The 18,872-nt window shown below is 41.1% G+C and overlaps 1 protein-coding gene across 1 annotated transcript in view; it reads right to left on the bottom strand.

Annotated features, from left to right (window-relative positions):
* The window catches only part of ARID5B (AT-rich interaction domain 5B), a 294,257-nt gene that overhangs the window by 229,558 nt on the left and 45,827 nt on the right, over positions 1–18,872 (bottom strand). The window contains exon 3 of the mRNA XM_066600812.1: positions 11,512–11,737. Coding sequence (XP_066456909.1) covers positions 11,512–11,737 — 226 coding nt within the window. The remainder of the gene's footprint in view (positions 1–11,511; positions 11,738–18,872) is intronic.

Genomic DNA, 18,872 nt, shown 5'->3' with positions numbered 1-18,872 from the left:
CAAAGGACATGACAGGCCTGTATCCTTTTTGTTCTTGATTATATCTTCAATGAAAAGAATATTGTCAAGAAAAAAAATTTACTCCAACGTGCTGATGTTTAAGACCGGTGCATGAAATGCCATAGATGGCCAAAAACATAAGATAGAAGTAGGTTGATGGTCTGGTGAGCAATCATTTCACAGATGTGGCCATACACATTTTAATTAGAGATAAGCGAGCTTACTCGCTAAGGCAAATTACTTGAGCGAGTATTGCCTTTTGCGATCATAGGCTATAATGGGGCTATCTGTAGAATTAAACAGACAGCACATGGCCCTCAAATACACTAGAGTGCACCTAACCAAAACCCAATAAACATGGGCCAAGAAGTGGCCCAAGGGACATGTAACAAAGCATGCCAATCAGCGCTTGTTCACTGCTGTTCAAACATGGAAGATGAATGGCTTCATGGGGAAGAATGATCGTTAATATAATAATTTGCCCCATACAGTTGTCATTGGTCAGCTGTGCATCTTCCCATTTACACGTTGAGATGTACAGCTGACCAGACAGCATTTTTATACTCATAACTGAGCAGATCAGCCAATCAATGAGCTTTTTGATCAGCTCATCTTTTGCACTTTTACACATGCCAATTATTGGGGAAAGGACAGATCGGATGAACCTTCATTGTAATAAATCGGCACTCCCCTTAAGGGTTATGGCCACCTTTAGTAAATTTCCCCCAGAGTGTTTTAAAATTCCAGATTTCAGATCATGTCTCAATCTTCTTTAGAGAACACAAGTATTTCTAGATTATTGGATGCCAGATAAGGAATGTTACTTCTTCTATACTTTATGTAGCACACACGCTCATGTACATCTCATGAGAGCTTGTATTTGTGCCAAGTGTGATAGTTCTACTTATTTATACACTCAGGAAGTCTCCGCACCTTGTCCCCTTTAAACGTGCGGTCACATGATGTAACAAACGCTAATCCTAAAAGGAACAGCATAGATTCAAGAATAAAAGATCAATTACTGACAAAACAAAGGGGGAGGAAAAATGAGACAGCTTTTAAGGTGTTTCAAGAAAGGAATGCAGTTTTCCTGCCAAGATGTGTATGTTGTTTAGCTCATTTGCAGAAAATGAAAAATATTGCAGTGTTATTGTTGAGAGCCATACAGTAAAGTTGCTTCTAAATTGTACCAAAACTGGTATTGGTTTAAAAAAAAAAAAAAAAATCAAACAAAAAACCCATAATATGACATGCTAGAAAATTGACTAAGTTGTCTCAGTTTAGAAGAATTGAATCAGTCTTGTCCACATGTTAAGTATTGCAGCAATATTCAGTTGCCAGTATCTTCCCTGACCTCCCATAAATATGCATACTCAGATCGACCAAGTGGTCATTAATCAAAGAAGGGGGGGGGGGGTAGGGAAGGGACTTGCTATTTATATAGCACCAACTTATTCCACATCGCTTTCAGGTAATTTTTGTTTATTACCCCCCAGCAAGCCCTATACAGCACACCACTGCACGCATCACACCCAATCGTGGCAGATTGTTAACAAACGCGTCATTGCACATAGTGCCTGTACCTATTTACTTCTGCAAGTCTGGAGCTGCCTGGAAATCTGAAGTATACTTTCTGTTTGTATGAGACAAATCAGACAAAGTATCCTCAATGGTTTTCCCATGGCCTCCTGTATATGGTCTCCCATATACTTGCAACCTCTCAAAGCCATGGGAAAACCAGTGTAGATATTGATCACCTGAGCGGGTGCATATGGTCAGCGTCATAATAACACAGAGATTGGAGCAGAAGCCTCCACACTGACCTCCATGTAGTGGCCAGTGCTTGTAACTGCAGGCATGGCTCTCAATGAAATCAATGGGAACCATGCCTCCAGTTAAAAGTGTCGGCCACTACATTGGAGGTCGGCGCAGAAGTTTCTTCTCCGACCTCTGTATATTTGTAGTGGAAGTCTCACTGCCGTTCCTCCCATTTAGTGGCCGGCGCTTGCAACTTTAGGCACGGCTCCCATTGATGTCAATGAGAGCCGTGCCTGCAATTACAAATGTCTTCTACTACAAAGAGCTTGGCACGGAGACTTCTGCTCCGACCTCTGTGTATTTGCAGTGCGGACAGCATGCGCCCACAAAGCTGATCAGTCAGGGTCCCGCGTGACAGACCCCGGCCAATCATCAATAGTATTTAACTGGAAAACCCCTTTCATTGATCATATTTCTTTACCTCAGTTTAAAGCTCCACATCCGATATGCCAAGACACAAGAATCCATGCCAATAAATATGGAGTATGACCGGAAACCACAATTTCCAACTCCAAAACCTTTTTGCCAAGTTTATAAAACTTTTACCAAATCGTAGAACATTTTCCATAACCGCGTTCTATTCTGACGAATCGTCAATGCAAACTCACTCGACTATCCATCGACTACACCGGGCGTAAATTTTAAGACTACCACTGAATGTCCGAAGTGTTTCCCAGACATCTCTACATGTTGCTTGTAATTTCACCAGCTTATACAATGATGAGAACATGATGCCTCATGCCTGACGAGACAATATGACTATTCATGTGCCTAGTTCTAGTATGCTGACAAACAGCAAACTGTTCTTTGAAACAATATTCCAATATTAGCTGGCATGGGATTATTTTGAAGTTTTTATAGGAACTCATTCCAAATCCTTTAACTTTTAGTCATACCACTGCCTACAGCAGTGTGTGGGTTAAGGCAACAAGTTGAGCAAGTCCTCGAATGGAGTGTAGTAGTTATTCCGTCATTTCATGGTTTAAACTTCATCTCTATGGGTATTTCTAAGAGCCGCGTCTCCAGCTGACAGGACAATGCTTTATCTTCTCCCTTCGACATCGAAACAAAACAAGAGCGGCGACAAACTGTAGATGGCCTTCGGTGTGCTGTCTGAGAAATACTGCTTACCAAGCAAATCCTGACCCATTTACTCAAACCACATGCAATGCAATGTTCTCATAAGGACATTAACGAGCATCTCCGAATCTCAGTGTGAAGCACATCCAGCTAAATAAATGTTACCAACGAATTCTAATGTAGCCGTTAAAGTTTGCGCCTCTCTCGATTACGCAAAGCCTCACAGATGTGTTAATTCACCTTTATAATTTTGACGAGATACTACAGCGTCTTCCGTCTCATATTATGTATCCATCCTGCCACTAAACCATCTGTCTAGCAGCAGGCTTTTGGGCATGCATTATTTGTCCTTCAGAACGTGATAAGCTTTGATACTAATTTGTTCTAACAAATGGATTGACAAAAAGCATACTGGTAAAGGGATGCTTGGTTTCATTAAAATAGCAGTACCCACGTACGCATCCACCGAGAAGAAAGCCAAGACCGGATCGCTAATTCAGCGCCGCCTATGTTTCCAAATAACATTGTGATATTTTCCAAAAGGCCTTTTTTTTTTTTTTTTGTCTCTTTTATTATGCCTGCAATTATGAAGCTGCAGTCCCGCATTCACCATGGTAACCTTGCCTTAAGAGAAACACAATTATTCACCATCTTGTTCATTTCTTGCAAAAATATTCTTGACATGTTGAACGTAAGGCAGTAATGAAAACACCGTTATGGAAATTAAGATTTAAGTCGCAAACCTTTTTGTTCTGCATTAACCTTTTATTCTCTTTACACTAGATCTAAAAACTCCGGCCAAATGAGTTATGTCGACTGGGTTACAAGCCTGGAAACTCGTTCTTATGCTCCGGGATGTTCATTTACATACAATGGGAGAAATATCTAGTTCATCACTTTACTAGGAAACAGTGACATCAGTATTGGAAGTTTTGCACACAGTGAGATCTGCGCCATTTTCATCTGCCCAACCGAATGAGCTGATGATGTCATTACCAGCTCGCTTGTGTAGAATTGCGAATGTTTCAGTCAGTGTTTCGTGTTGCTGTGTGATACACTGTATGGTCAGAAAGTGAACAAGCAGGCGATGATTTCTATGCCGGCTGAAACTGAACGATGAACGAGAAGCGAACTATTCTTGTTCACCGTTTAGTCGGTGAATCGCGTTTAATCCGGACGATTATTGTTCACTTTTGCCCATTGGAACAATTTTTGGAACGCTAATCATTCCATCTAAACGCACCATAAGTGTCCAGTTAGAGGCATCTTACCTTTACACAGGGATTATCGCCTGAGTATTCACAGAAAGGCCTTAGTCAGACGGGCGTTTTTTCGCACATCGCATGACGGATGCGCATCCGCAAATCGCGTGACCGGTGCGCGCAAGTCACCCGCAAATCTGCTCCTAGCCGCGTTTCATTAGAAACGGGCCGGAGCTGTCCAGCGCATTGCATTCAATGGAGACGGCAATAGAGCCGCCTCCATTTAAAGCAATGCGCTGCGGGCGAGCCCGGGATGAATTGTCGGTAAGGGCTTAAATATATAAGCCCTTCCCTGCAATTCATCCTAAAATGTGTTAAAATAAAAAAAAAATTGTATACTCACCTTCTCCCGGCAGCCGGAGCTCCGCGCGGCCGTCCTGCAGTGGGTGTGAAGGGGGTGTGAGTCAGACCTGCCCCCTGATTGGCTCAGCGCTGAGCCAATCAGAGGCATGCCTCACTCACACCCATTCATGAATTCATGAATGGATGTGAGTCAGACCTGCCCCTGATTGGCTCAGCGCTGAGAGGCAGCAGTCACTCACCCATTCATGAATTCATGAATTAGTGTGTGAGTGTTTTCAGCCTCTGATTGGTCAGGGCTGGGACCAATCAGAGGCAGATCATTCAGCAGGCGGGGATTTTAAAGCCCCGCCGGCTGAATAGTGCCGAGAAGCAGTTCAGGAGAACTGACAGCGGCCGCGGCTGGACTCCGGCTGCAGCGGAAAGGTGAGTATACAATTTTTTTTTATTTTAACACATTTTAGGATGAATTGCAGGGAAGGGCTTATATATTTAACCCCTTCCCGACAATTCACCCCGCGCACGCCGGCAGCCCATTGCTTTCAATGGAGCGGCTGTATTGCCGGCTCCATTGAATTCAATGGGCAAACATCGTTCTTCTCTGCCACAGCTGTTACAGCTGTGGCAGAGAAGAATGATTTGTGTTCTATATGTTCTCAATGGGGTCGGCGCTGCTGCCGCCGGCCCCATTGAGCGCATATACAGAAGAGAACAGGAATCGCAGATCACAGATAGGTGCGATCTGCGATTTTTTGTTCTATAATTTATCGGACGAGCGCATAAAAAGCGCTCATGTGTCCGATACCATTGCAAAGCAATGGTTTTATAAAATCGCCGGACGCATGCGCATGCGCAAATCGCGGCTAAAAACGCCCGTCTGACTAAGGCCAAATAGTGAATTTTGGTGATAGTTGTCCTACGTAAAGATGCCTCTACCCAGCCAAGTAATTACCTCCTTAGCATCGAGGGGGCAAGGGTCCAAAAACAAGCTGCCTGCAGATAGCTGTCTCTTACGGAGAAGATACGAGTTTGGCTTATATCATTAGCCATGCTGCAATGCCAATTAAAGAGTCGGACATTGTCTTATAGGTTAGCTACTTTCCAATAGGTGGAGCTAGAAAGAAAATGTTCCTTCTTCCTAGAATGCATACCTTTTTTTCCAAAGAGCGTTACATGATCTACAAGACTCCCTTGGTCCACTCCACAAGGAGAAACCATATGCCCCTCAGACCCACATCAAAAGCCTCTCACCCAACCAACCAGTATCCTGTTCTGTACTGATGGAAGCTAAGGACCCCGAAACAGCTGTCTGCATATGGTTGTTGTTCCTTCTGGAGAAGTATCTTGTTTGGTTTATATCCTTAGTCGTGCTACAAGTCCCGTTACTAGTCTTGGACACTGACTTAAAGGGCAATCACTTTCCAATATGCGGCACTAGAAAACTTTTTTAAAATCTCTTTTTGGAAGGAGAGTTGAAATTGCAAGTCATCTTTAGCAATCTGCCATGTCAGCTATACGTTCAGAGTATGGAAAACACAAATTCCATTAGAAACTAAAAGAGAAGTATTCCTTAAGGAGGTTTTCCCATGACTTAAAATTGCTTCACAACCACTCTGTCCTTCCTGGTTGCTGCTGTCCAGGACACGTGACAGCTGCAGCCAACCCCTAGCTACAGCAGTGACTTTCTCTAGCCAGTGATTGGCTGCATTAATCACATGCCCTGGACAGCAATGGTTGTGAATAGAGATGGGAAAGCGTGGAAACAAAAATGGAAAAATTGGGAAAAAATGTTTTTCTTTTACTTTTTTCTCCAATGCCATTTTTTATCTTACGTAATTTAATACCATCTCATAGATATATAATTTATCATTGCAAGAGAACATATTCTACACACTTTTTTTTCTCATTTTTTTCGGAAAACAAAAATGAAAAAATAATTTTTTTTTTCCAAATTTTCAGGTTTTTTTGCAGGCCTTCCCATCTCTAGTTGTGGAGCAATTTTAAGTTGTGGGAAAACGCCTTTAATACTTTGGACTTCGTTGGAACTTTCGGCTAGAGGAGGTTCCAACATAGCGGTTTTCTTTCTATCCAAAAGTCAAGCAGCTGGGCAGAAAGCAGATGGACCCCATTAAAGTCAATGGGGTCCGTCCAGCACTGTTCAGTTCTGTCCAGTGACAGAGCCATTTTGCCGCAGGGATTCTCTCGTTCAAGGAGCAGGAAAGCAGCATCACCAATGCGGGCATAAAACCACCCTTACGGATATATCAAACTATGGCACTGGTGAGAGCCGCTGAGCAAAGACACCAAGAGAGATTGCCAGTGACACGGAATATCTGCAGTGGTTCTAGTGTCCATTCTGTTGAAGAATTAGTAAGATTTCCATTTCACGGATAAGTGCCACCTCTATCATTATCCAGCTCATCTCTGTGACACGTCAGAAGAATGGTAGACATTCCCTTTAATTAAATTCTATGGATGGCTAGGTATTGAGTGTGTAGGATTGTCGTAAGCAGTGCAATGTCCTAAATGAGACCACAGCTGCTTCTTGGACACTAAAGTCATTGTAAAATCCCAATATCTATTGTATGCCCCTAAAAGTTCACCGATAGTTTTCAAATTTTTTTATTTTTATTTTGGCAACTATTGAAAGAAAACGAGTTACGGATGCGCTGAACAAAAAGCTCAAAAAAAATCTATAGACCTATAATTGACACTGCATCAGATCCTAGAATGAAAGTAGTGTTTTAATAACCTCAACCTAGAACATATTCCGCTCAATGCCTCTAAGGCCTTCAATAAAATAGTCAACCTGTAGAAGCATATTTTCTTGGCTTAAACAACAATCCAAAGAATATAAATGTAGTCCGACTGTAACGACATATTTATAGAGCAATAAAGCTTACATTGCTCCTTCTTGCTTTACTTAAAGGGATATTGTAAAAGGCGCTGGTAAAGAAAATAATTTGATTGTTGTTTTTTTTAAACCATTACCGGATGAATTACAATACAATGCTGCGCTGATAATGTTTACACTACATTGCTGCTGCAGCGCTTCACAAGATATTATTCATTCAGCCTTTTTTTTCTCCTTACTATTTGCCAACTAGGCATGTTTTGTGATCACAGATGCTACCTAGTTGTACAGAAAACATGCATATACAGACATTTCAGGAAAACAAAAGCATTAATCAGGCTGACACACATTATGCTATGGTTTCCGTTGCTAATAAATTTAGTAAATTATACTGGAAAAGAAAAAAAAAAAGGCGGAAGAATGAAGAATCATTTGACCCCCGTTGTAATGTTCATAGTTAGGAATAATCAAGTATATTGTATTAATTATCTTATTAACCTTACAGCCTTCTCTATAGTATAGGCCTACATTCAGATTGGGTTTTATTGGATTTAGTCCATGGTTATTTGACAGACGCATCCCTAAAGAGGCCTTTAACACGGAACTGAACTGCTCCGCAGGACGCGGCAAGATTCGCAGAAAATTCCACAGCGAAGTCTGCATGGCTATTGGGCAGATTTTGATGCAGAACTGAAAACTATGTAATTCTGCATCAAAAGCCACATTTAGACATGCGCAAAGAGGTGCAGGTATCCGCAGCAGCAAAATCTGCATGGTTTCGGAAGTATTCCGGCCCGTGTGAAAGATCTCGAACAGCTTATTTTCTAGAATGTGGTGGGGCACTCCGAAAGTAAAGGCAAAGGTTGAATGAAAGTGAGTAGAGAAAACTTTGTGCAGATACTGAACAAGCAGGAGATGCTGGGGGAATGTGAGCTCAGCGGAATTTTGAAAAAAGCCATGGAGAAGAATGAGCTAAACAATCTGTAATATGTTTATAAATGTAAGAAATATATCAATGTTACTTATGTGTGCAAACGAGATCGATGTAAACCTGCAAAATGGGGTAAGACTATGCTAGAAATAAAAAGTATATGCACCTTATGTATTATTTGTCTGAAACCAAAACTTAGCGCATGCAGGCGGTAAGGCCTCTCTCACACAGGCGCTTTTCACAGTGATTCGATCAGGATTTCCGAGCGGAGTCTGTCCTGCAACGCAGCTGTGTAAGAGTGGCCTAAGACCATCCTTTTTTAGAGCAGTGCCTTGGCAATAAGATGCCCATCTCTGGCTGCCTGTGTGTTACACAGCCCATTCTATACCAGCTATGAGTGTAGCTTTGCATTATAATTGATGCCAGATTAATGTAAATTTAAGTACATTTTTCAACCTACGGATGGCAATGAATAGCCTCCCTACTAATTTGCTCTGCCCACTTGGAAATAGTGGTGAGAGTGGTGGAAAAACTGGTAAAAATTGCTCATTTTTGTGAAAATACTGCTTGTGCAAAAATTTGAAACTTTTTTTAATGCTAATATTGTGTTACTGGTATCACAAATTCCCGCTCCCTTCCACACAGTGTCCTGACAAAGTCATAATTTACAAGGACCAGCAATTAAAGAGAAGGGTCTAAGGGTAAAACTATTGTGAAATCTGTAACCCCTACACTAGCCCTTGCCGGTATAATAAATAAAATTAAGCAATATATATTAAAAAAAGGTCAAAAATCATTAAAACCAAGAATGTAGAAATAGCAAAAACTGTTCAAGTAGATCAGAGAGAGACGATACATAATCCATTTCTCTAAAAGACCTCTTCTCTTCTGCACATTTGCTGAGTGATGCTTTATTCAGTTGAATGATCATCTCTGGGCTGGTGATGCTATATTCAGCGGAATGGTCCCTTCTGGCTTTGTAATATCTGATTCTATACAAGCAGCAAAACTATATATACCCTTGCAGCCCCAGTAATTTTAGGACAGAACTGATTTACCATGGACAAAAAAAGGACATAATTATATCCAACTGAGTGCTAGTCGCTCACACATAGTAGAAGGATGGGGGGGGGGGGGGGGGGGGGGGGAATGGAAAATTCCTCTTCCTTAAATCTGCCTAGCATGGAGAAGCATCATTGTACACAGTAATTACACAACTGTACACAGCTTTTTATACCGTTATTAAAACCATCAATCCGCAGAACAGAAGCTGATCATTAGATAAAAGAGGCAGTGTCACAAGGACAGGGAGATTATTGCACACAGACATTATACAGGGGGGCTTGCCTGCACTGAAGCCCCCCCCCCCCCATGACCCAGAGTGGATAGCAGCTAATGAAAAGTGGCTCTACCTCCGATGGACCTATGTAATTTATGTATTATGTGGTCAATCATAGATTTGAATTGTCCAGTGTAACACTACTTTTTACCTTGTTGCGACTGTTACATGACGAATGACAACTAAATACAACATCAAGGGACTGGCACAACAATTCACATTAAAGGGCCATCCTGGGGAAATATTGGTTTCATTCATTCTGCAACGTATTCCCAGTATAAATATAAGTGAGCTGGTATTAACTTGATCAGTTATTTCTTTCTATCTGAAACATCTATCTGAGAGCCCTGCTCTTCAGGTGGGTCATGTGCTCTCATTCGCATCACGTGAACTACTTGACTGTATGTTCCTTAAAGGAGTCAGTTTTTCAGTCAGCATAATAGCTGAATGATGGACTGATGACTGTACTACACAGGTTCTGCAAGGGGGGCAGAAACTCATCTCACAAAATTGTAATGAAGGAGATCACTGCTCATTCTCTTGACTGTATACTTATAGGTCTATAGCTTATTTAAATGCATATATATATATAGAGTAGTGATAATTCCACTGTCCTCCCTGTAGGCAGAGATGGTACTGCCTCTAGCTGGTCATTGTGTGCTGATGGATCATGGGAAAGCTATCTTAGCAAAGAGAAAATAAAGCAGGGAGACACCTCAGCATCAATATGATCCCTGATAAGTACCAGGAAGGATGCCAAATGTAATAGGAGAAGAAGATGGTAGTTCAAATGAAAATCACGCTGTCCTCCCAGCAGACAGAGATGGTTCAGGCTGTAGAGGTTTATGTGATGTTGCACAGATGCATCAGGGGATTGATAGTACAGAATAATGAAAGAGAATGCAAGGAGAAATCTCAACATCAAGATGGTATCTTAAAAAGTGTCAGGCAGGAGGCTGCACCGCATGGAAGTGACTGCAATATACATAGTAGATGCCCAAAGTGTGACAGACAATCAGGTGAGGAGTTCTGTGATTAAAAAAAATGTTTTTGCAGGAGTGGCCCTTTAAAAAGATCTTCCATGATTAGAAAACACAATGTTTGCTTTGCTCCAGAATTAGTACCACACTTGTCCACAGGTTGTGTGGTTTTACACACAAACACATAAAATGCTTTTTGGAAAAATGCTGGAGTTTTTCATGCAGTTTCTAGTCAAAACTGGAAGTGGATTCAAAAGGAATGAGAAATCTAAGGACTTATACTTTGTTTCCTGCTGGATCCACTTTTGACGTTGGCTTAAAAAGCTGCATCCAAAACTGCAGTGGTGTTTTTTTCTTAAAAAAAAATTAAATAAAAACACTGTGCAAAACCATGAAAAAAAATAAAAGAAAGATATTCGGCTAGTACAAAAACATTTCATAAATTCAGCAGAATCAAGGGATTTAACCCTTTCCAATCCAATTTGTATCCTGGTTACCCTAGGGGGGGGGGGGGTTTACTCTTATTCTGCCATTATACAGCGGCGCTATCTGCTGGCTAAAGCCAGTACTGCATGAGGTGACACGTTGGATAGGCTCCGACAGCAGAGAGGCTGGCAATATACAGTAAGAGAACCCCGACGGACGTCTTCCAACATCGGAGCTGTACAGTCTTAAATCATAATGTCTTCAGAAGTCAAACAGTGGATTGGAATGGGTTAATTATAATTGTTGCTCTAAATTAGTGAATTATAGAGAATATCCCTGGTAAATGCCTACATTTTCATATGATGTGAAGCAAAATCATTATCTCCACTATAGAGAATTCAGCAAGTGCCTTCATGGTGGCCCATGAAAAAAACATGATATGCTAAGAAATACCCCCTTAGAAGGACACACAAGAAGTCATCACAGAACATGGAAATATTTCAGAATAATTGAATAGTTACCTAGTTCTGCCTTTTCTTTGAAGACATCCTTGAAGTTGAGACCGCTATTTAGTGTGGATTGTCTGTTTTTCAAAATACATTCTTTTTGGCCATTTTTCCCAGGTTCTTTCAGCTTTAAGGGTAAAGCTCGGAGTCCACACTTCCATATTGAATAATCCGATTGTGCCCATTTTGTTAAGTCTTCAACTTTGACAATTACTTTTTCTGAAACTGCAATTACTTCATCCTGCAACAAGATATTAAAAAAAAACTGTGAGCCTGGCAGTTATATACTAGGTCGGCTTGTAACTACAGGTATTGATTCCTGGCAAAGCTAGGTCAAAAGCAATACGGTTGGCAATACCGCTCTCACAAAAGCAGTGTTCCAAACTAAGGAGTGGTATGTCAGCCTAATTACACAATCATTGATCGCTGACCCAAAAACTGATGTATAACCAAACACATTTCAATTGCTTTGGAAAGCTTAGTAACAACCCACGTGGGGCACAAGAATGGCCAACATTAGAGGTTGTCAAATTATGGAGAACTGAATAGAATATTAACACTTTGACTTAAAGTTGTTCTGCACTTTTGACAATCCCCACTTATTATAAAAGGTCTTTTAACAATACGTTGATTACAAAGTGCCCCGCAAACCCGCTGCTGCGAAGCGTTCAACTTGTTTGCAGCGCTACTACAGAACAAATTAAGCATTACACAGTGTTCATTCGAATTAAAAGGATTCTTACACCATAGCAACATAGCCCATATCTACAGGATAGATGACAGCTGTCTGATCACATCTCAGGGATCCCCATCGATAACAAGGACAGTGATCCCGAGTCCCCCATTTGAATATAGTGGAAAGTCACAAGTGCATAGTACTGGCACTTCATGAAACTGACGAAGACAGAGGAGCACGGTGTTCGGGGCGATCTCCATCAGTCCCATAGACAATGAAAAGTATGTAAGTACATACAGGTTACCAATGCTCTATTAAACCTTGGTACGCTGGACTTCCATCCATGTGACCGGTAGGAATCCAGAGGTGGGGCCCCCAGTAATCAGACAGTTGTCACCTAGCCTATGGATAGGTGGCAAGTTGCTATGGTGGAACAAAGGGAATCTGTCAGTGGAACATGCTGTCCAAACAGCAGGCATCATACTATAGAGCAGGAGGAGCTGAGCCGATTCATATACAGTTTTATTGGAAAAGATTGAATGTAACTGGTATTTTATTCATTTATATCTCTGCACATTCTGAGCTGAACAGTCCAATGGGTGGTCCTATCAGTGATTGACAGTTACCCCTGTAGGCACAATCATATACGGATAGCAGTCAATCACCGATTGGACCGCCCATTGGACTCTTGAGCTTAAAATGAGCAAAGGTTTTAATGAATAAAACATAAGTTACACGTAATTAGAGATGAACGAGCATACTTGCGAAGGGAAATTACTCGGGCGAGCATTGTCCTTAGCGAGTACCTGCCCGCTCGGAAGAAAAGATTCGGGTGCCGGTTGGGGGTGGAGAAGAGCAGTGGACGGAGTGGAGATTTCTCTCTCCCCCCCCCCCCCCCCCGCTCACTCCCGCAACTTAGCGCTCACCCATGCCGGCACCCGAATCTTTTCTTCCGAGCGGGCAGGTACTCGCTAAGGACAATGCTCGCTCGAGTAATTGCCCTTAGCGAGTATGCTCACTCATCTCTATACGTAATCTTTCCCCATAAATCTATATATCCATCTGCTCCGCTCCTCCTGCTCCATAACACCATGTCTGTAGTTTGGACAGCATGTTCCAGCTGGCAGACTCCCTGGATTGTCTGTGTAATGCCAGACAGATCAAGTACCTTAGATAGAGGAGCACTCTCTGAAGTTTTCCACTTTAGCCAAGAGATAAGGACCCAGAACAGAATTCCCTAATATATATTTTTTTAAACTCGAAAACCCATTTAAATATGATATTATATATCAAAATGAACAAAAACAGAAACAAAAGACAACAACGTTGTGCACATATTATCCATCATGGCCTCAGACATCTATAACAGCAGCCTTCCAAAAGGAACAGTGAGTGACCATTAGCAGAGACTACTTTGCATTTCTAGAACAAAGGCTTGTATCATACAACATATTGTTTAGCAGTCTCCATGTGACCTGAAGAGGTTGAGTTTAACAATAAAATCTGTTTCTCTTTTGTCAGCACAAAGAACACAGACAAAAATGTAATGGACTCATTGTCACTCTGCCGAGTTATTCAAACTAGAGAGAACCCAGATGATAAAGCATTTACATAGACATCCTTCCATGAAGATTTGTATTAATAGAGACAATTACGGGGCATAGAAAGGAAAATAAGAAGACTAAAACGCAATCAGGCAAAACTAGCAGATGCCAAAGTTGCAAGATTTGCAGGCAAGTGAATGGACATGTGCATTGGTCTAGGACATAGGTGGTAGATTCTGACCAATTTGTACAAAGCCGGAGATCAAATTCATCGATCACATGGCCCGACAGCAGCTCAGTCCAATTCAAGTGAATGGAATTGAGCTGCAATACCATACACAGCTGCTCTAGAAATTACGGCGCTGTACCTAGTATGGCAGTGCTGCTTACCCGAGCAGTTAGTCAGCAGAAACTCCGACCAGTGGGTCCCCGACAATCAACCATTGATGACCTATCCTGAAGATAGGTCATCAATAGCGATGTCCTGTAAAACCCTTTCATTTGTTTTCCACCAGGACTTCTCACAGTGATAAAGTAGTCATAAATCTCATTCAAACTGGATAATGCTTAATCCAATTAAACAAAACCAATATCCTTGGCTTGAAGCACATGTTCAGCCCATACTTGCAGATCAGTCCATGTCTTTTACAGTACACATGGTATGAGTGAGATCCCTGGCCCAATATTTTACTGTGCCTCAAGTACATTGGCTGGTTGGTGTCCCACCTCATCTGTCTTACCAGGAAATGAGATGGGTTTCCCGGGCTTCGGCAGGTTGTACTTAACCTTAGAAAAAACTTTTGGACAGTGAGGCTGATCAATGAGTGGAACAGGTTGCCATGGGATGTAGTGAGTTCTCCTTTAACCCCTTGAGTGGCCCGCCCGGAAATTTTCCGGGACGAGCTCCACTGCCGATAGTGATATAGCCGGGCTATATATCACTATGGGAGCTGCAGAGCACAATGCCACAAGCTGTTACATTGTGCTCTGTCTGCACAGTCCCACAGAGAACAAAGCAAGGGCTTTGAAAAACCAGCAGAAGATATTGCCGATCTGCCGGCAATCTCCTTCTTCTAAGTCTCCTGCTTTGTTTACAGGTTGCCATAGAGACCATCGGCTTGTCAGAAGCAAGCCGATGGTCTCTGTTGCAGGGAGAGCTGGTGCTTGGCTGTCAGAGGACAGCTAGGTACCAGCTCTTACAGCAGAGATCAGAGAAAACATCCGATCTCTGCTGTGTTAACCCTTTACATGCTGCAGTCTATGTGACTGCAGCATGTAAAGGGCTGTCACCATCGGACCCCCGGAATGTGATCAGGGGGTCCTGATGGGTCCCTGTGGAAGTCCCCTAAAAGGGACAAAAAAAAGTAAAAAAAAAAAACCAAACTAAAAAAATTATTAAAAAAAATTATAAAAACACTCGTCTCCCTTTACTTTGTAAAAAAAATCAAAAATACAATCACACATGTGGTATCCCTGCGTCATAATGACCCAGAGAAGAAAGTTAATACATTATTTAACCCCTTAATGACATGGCCCCTTTTTTTCTTTTTTCCCCCATTTCTTTTTTACCTCCTCCCTGTTTAAAAAAATCACAAGTTGTCCCGCAAAAAACAAGCCCTTATATGGCCATGTCAATGGAAAAATGAAAAAGTTATGGCTCTTGAGACGCAACTGCAAAATTAGTTGAAATTCAATGATTGGACCATTTTAAAAAACCTGCCCTGGTGGGTCTGACAGGGTAGTAGGAAACCCGCCACTCAAGGGGTTAATAGAAGGCTGGACAGACATCTGGGATGAGTTTGGGGATCCTAGATTGAGCACGGGGTTGGACCCGATGACCTCGGAGGTCTCTTCCAACTCTACCATTCTATGAAATAGTGTAATTACTTTATGCTGACTGGAGGCATACAGAGCTAACCTGACCGGTACAATTCCTTCAATGTATTTTCCTCCATCATCATATAGCAGTTTTTCTGCACATGAATACACAGAACAAGACAAGGTAAAAACACTAAAGCTTCATTACTAGGTTACTCTAAAAATAATATTCAGCAATACAACAAACAAAAAAAAATGAAGCCCTCCCTACGGGTACATTAATTATCCAACGCTACAATCTGCTGTGAAAGAAATGCAACAAAGACTAAGTGAAATAGACGGAATTGAAGAAATGATGATGTTGAATAAAAAATGTATTCATGAAAAAAAAGAACGAATTCCGTAGAGTAACAGTTCAGCTATTTCCCATCACCAGCAGAGAAGGCCTGCATAGTGAAAGAAGACTTTTAGGTCCATTTAGAAGCAAATGTAACTTGTCACACTGAGATGACTAATGGTTTGCTGATCTTTACAGAAATGAAGTAAGTTAATATAAATTCTTGAAACTCTGACTCATCTAAGAGCTGGCTCTTGTTTAGAACGTGTTTTGCTAGGTTTTGGACAGAAAATATTGATTTAAGCTTTCTACTGAAAAAAATAAAATAATATAAAACCATGAAATAATTGCTCCAAAAAAAAAATAAAAAAAATCATCTTCCTCAGTTGATGCCCATCTTCTCGTCTTCCAACACACACACACTGAGGATATAAAGTGGAGGCAGCTTATTTTTCTATTGCAGATGTCCAAATATAGGACACTGGCACATTTTCTGAAGAAGAACCGCCAACTGGAAGCTCTCACAGAAGCTAAATAAATAACTTCTTAAAATAGTCGGTTGGTGGCTCTGCATTTTTGGGAATTGAAGGATGTTCCTATAGTAGATTACATAAAGTAAACCTTGTGCCAAAAGGTTTCTTGTGTGAAAACAATTTTGATTTCTTCCTTTCACGGACTGAATATGAATGGATAAATTAGTATTCTTGGTTGGACTAGTTGGAAAACAGCCTAAGCCTCAGCTAGAAGGGAATGTATCACCTCTGTTTTTTTTTTACTAATGAAAACTAGGTCCTGACTTTTTTTCTAATCGGTTTTTATTTTCTGCGTATAGATTTTTTTAAAATTCTACATTCTGTACATGATTATGGGGCATGATACATATCCAAGAACATTCAAGGATATTGTTTGTAGCAGCTACATGGACCATAGGAAATGGTAAACAGAAGTTAATCATGGGCAGGTCCATAAGGGGGAGGTAGTATAGTATATAGAGAAGCTGAGTGGGGGGACATTAACTTCTTAAGGAGCAATTACAACATTAAGTAATCCGAGTTGGTTGCATAGGAGAAAGAGATTAAAGGTTGACAGACCTTTCAAAGATTACCATGGTCTTAGCAGAAATAACATTGAGCGTCTAAAATATATATATATATATATATATATATATATATATATATAGTTTGGGTTGGCCATTTCAAAGGAATGTGAATAATTGTTGCTAGTAGTATAAATTATATGAATTAAATTGAATTTAAGGACAATTTTTTGGGTCTGTCTCCTAAAGGCCCATTTACACGAGCAGATAATCGCTCAAAGATCGCTCAAATGACAGTTACTTCTCAGCTACTTAAATGCCAATTATGTATGATAATGAAGCCTTCACTGAGCACAGGCTAATAGCCCCAGGCTCAGTGAAGGCTTCAGATCCATTGTTCTCCACGGGGAAAACAATGCTATTAGCAGTCCCCCATGGAGAACAACTGATAAAACTGGTTGCTATAAATCAAGCTCACTTGATTTTAAGGATCAGCGAAAAGACCCCGAAATGCAGGTGCCCCGCGCCCATTTACTTGCACCGATTGTCACTAAAACGATTGCCGATGAGCGAAGTTTTAGCGATAATCGTCCAGTGTAAATGGGCCTTAAGACTGTAAGTGACTATGGAACACAATACCAAGTACCTCTGGTATTGAGTTAGCAATTTTAATTTAAAGAGCACTGGCTACAGGGTATGACCACCAGATGTCGTACATTAAAGCTTAAACTGAGCACCCCCAAAAGCAGTTGGGCAGCACTGAAGGAAACATGGCATACATCCTTGAGGGAACGTAATAAATTCTCTGAAGGATTCGGAGTGATGTTTCAGCTGAGGATACCTGCCAACTACATCTGTTCAGTGTATCACAACAAGCACATCAGGCTTGTAATGAAAGTTGGGCTCCCATAGCATCATAAAGGGTAATTTAGTATTGCTTGGGATACCACATAGAGCACTAGAAATTACAGAAATTATCCACAGGGAGTAGAAGGCCAATTTCCAAAGTCTACATATGTGATTTTTGTTTTGCTTTTAGGACCTTTAAATAAGGCTTGTAAGAATGAAAGAAAATTCTTAAGAGCCTCAATGCTATAGAGTTGAAGGGGGCTGGTGGGAAATCAATGAGTTTGTTATCCCATAGGAAATGGTGGATCCTGATTAAATTGATCCATTAGCTTAAGTTGATGGGTTTTGGCCTGAGTGGCAAGATATTAAGTATAAATGTATAGTCTGTGCTCATCAACAAAGTCTCTAAACAAGTCCCAACAATAGGTAGATGCCAAGAAGACAACATTTGATGATGCCTCCATCCAATAGGAGGTCTTGCAACTCATACTGGTCCAGGATTTCTCTGCTCGATTTTCCACAACCACTACCTCTGCCCTGCAAACTGAGTGGCATTTGCAAGCTCAAGGAGGATGTACAAGTTCAACAGAGCTTCTACATATTAATCATTCTGCAAGAGAAAAGGCTGGGAAAGACAGTGCAGAGAAAGCCAAGACTAGTGCGAGCACCAAGACTGCCCATTGGACAGTTTACGACTCAACTGCTTACAGTGCATGGCAAAATGGCGATTTCTCCATGATGGCTGTATTTTCAAAGCTTCATCAAACTCATCTTCTTAGCACATAACTACAGTTTGGACTAGTTTAGGGGCTTTGTTAGTGCTGACAGACTTCTTTTAAAAGTATAAAAATACATAGAATTCAGCTAAATTCTGTACGATATAAATATTGCAGTTAAACTGCATTAAAGCAAATGGAGCTTCATGCTTCACTTATTATAGCAGTGCTAATTGAGGAATGTGCTCAGAACGTTCGTAAGATTTACATACATTACAAATGCAATCCACCGGCTTTACCTAGCTATTGCTGGTGCTAATGTCTGTGTCACTGGTCCAAAAACTCTTCAGTTCTGCTGCATTGGGAAATTCTACAACTTTTTAAATAATGTAATATTAGG

This window comes from Eleutherodactylus coqui, chromosome 4 (assembly GCF_035609145.1).
Source record: "Eleutherodactylus coqui strain aEleCoq1 chromosome 4, aEleCoq1.hap1, whole genome shotgun sequence".
In the NCBI taxonomy this organism is placed as follows: domain Eukaryota; kingdom Metazoa; phylum Chordata; class Amphibia; order Anura; family Eleutherodactylidae; genus Eleutherodactylus; species Eleutherodactylus coqui.
This window is presented reverse-complemented; position numbering and strand designations above follow the sequence as displayed.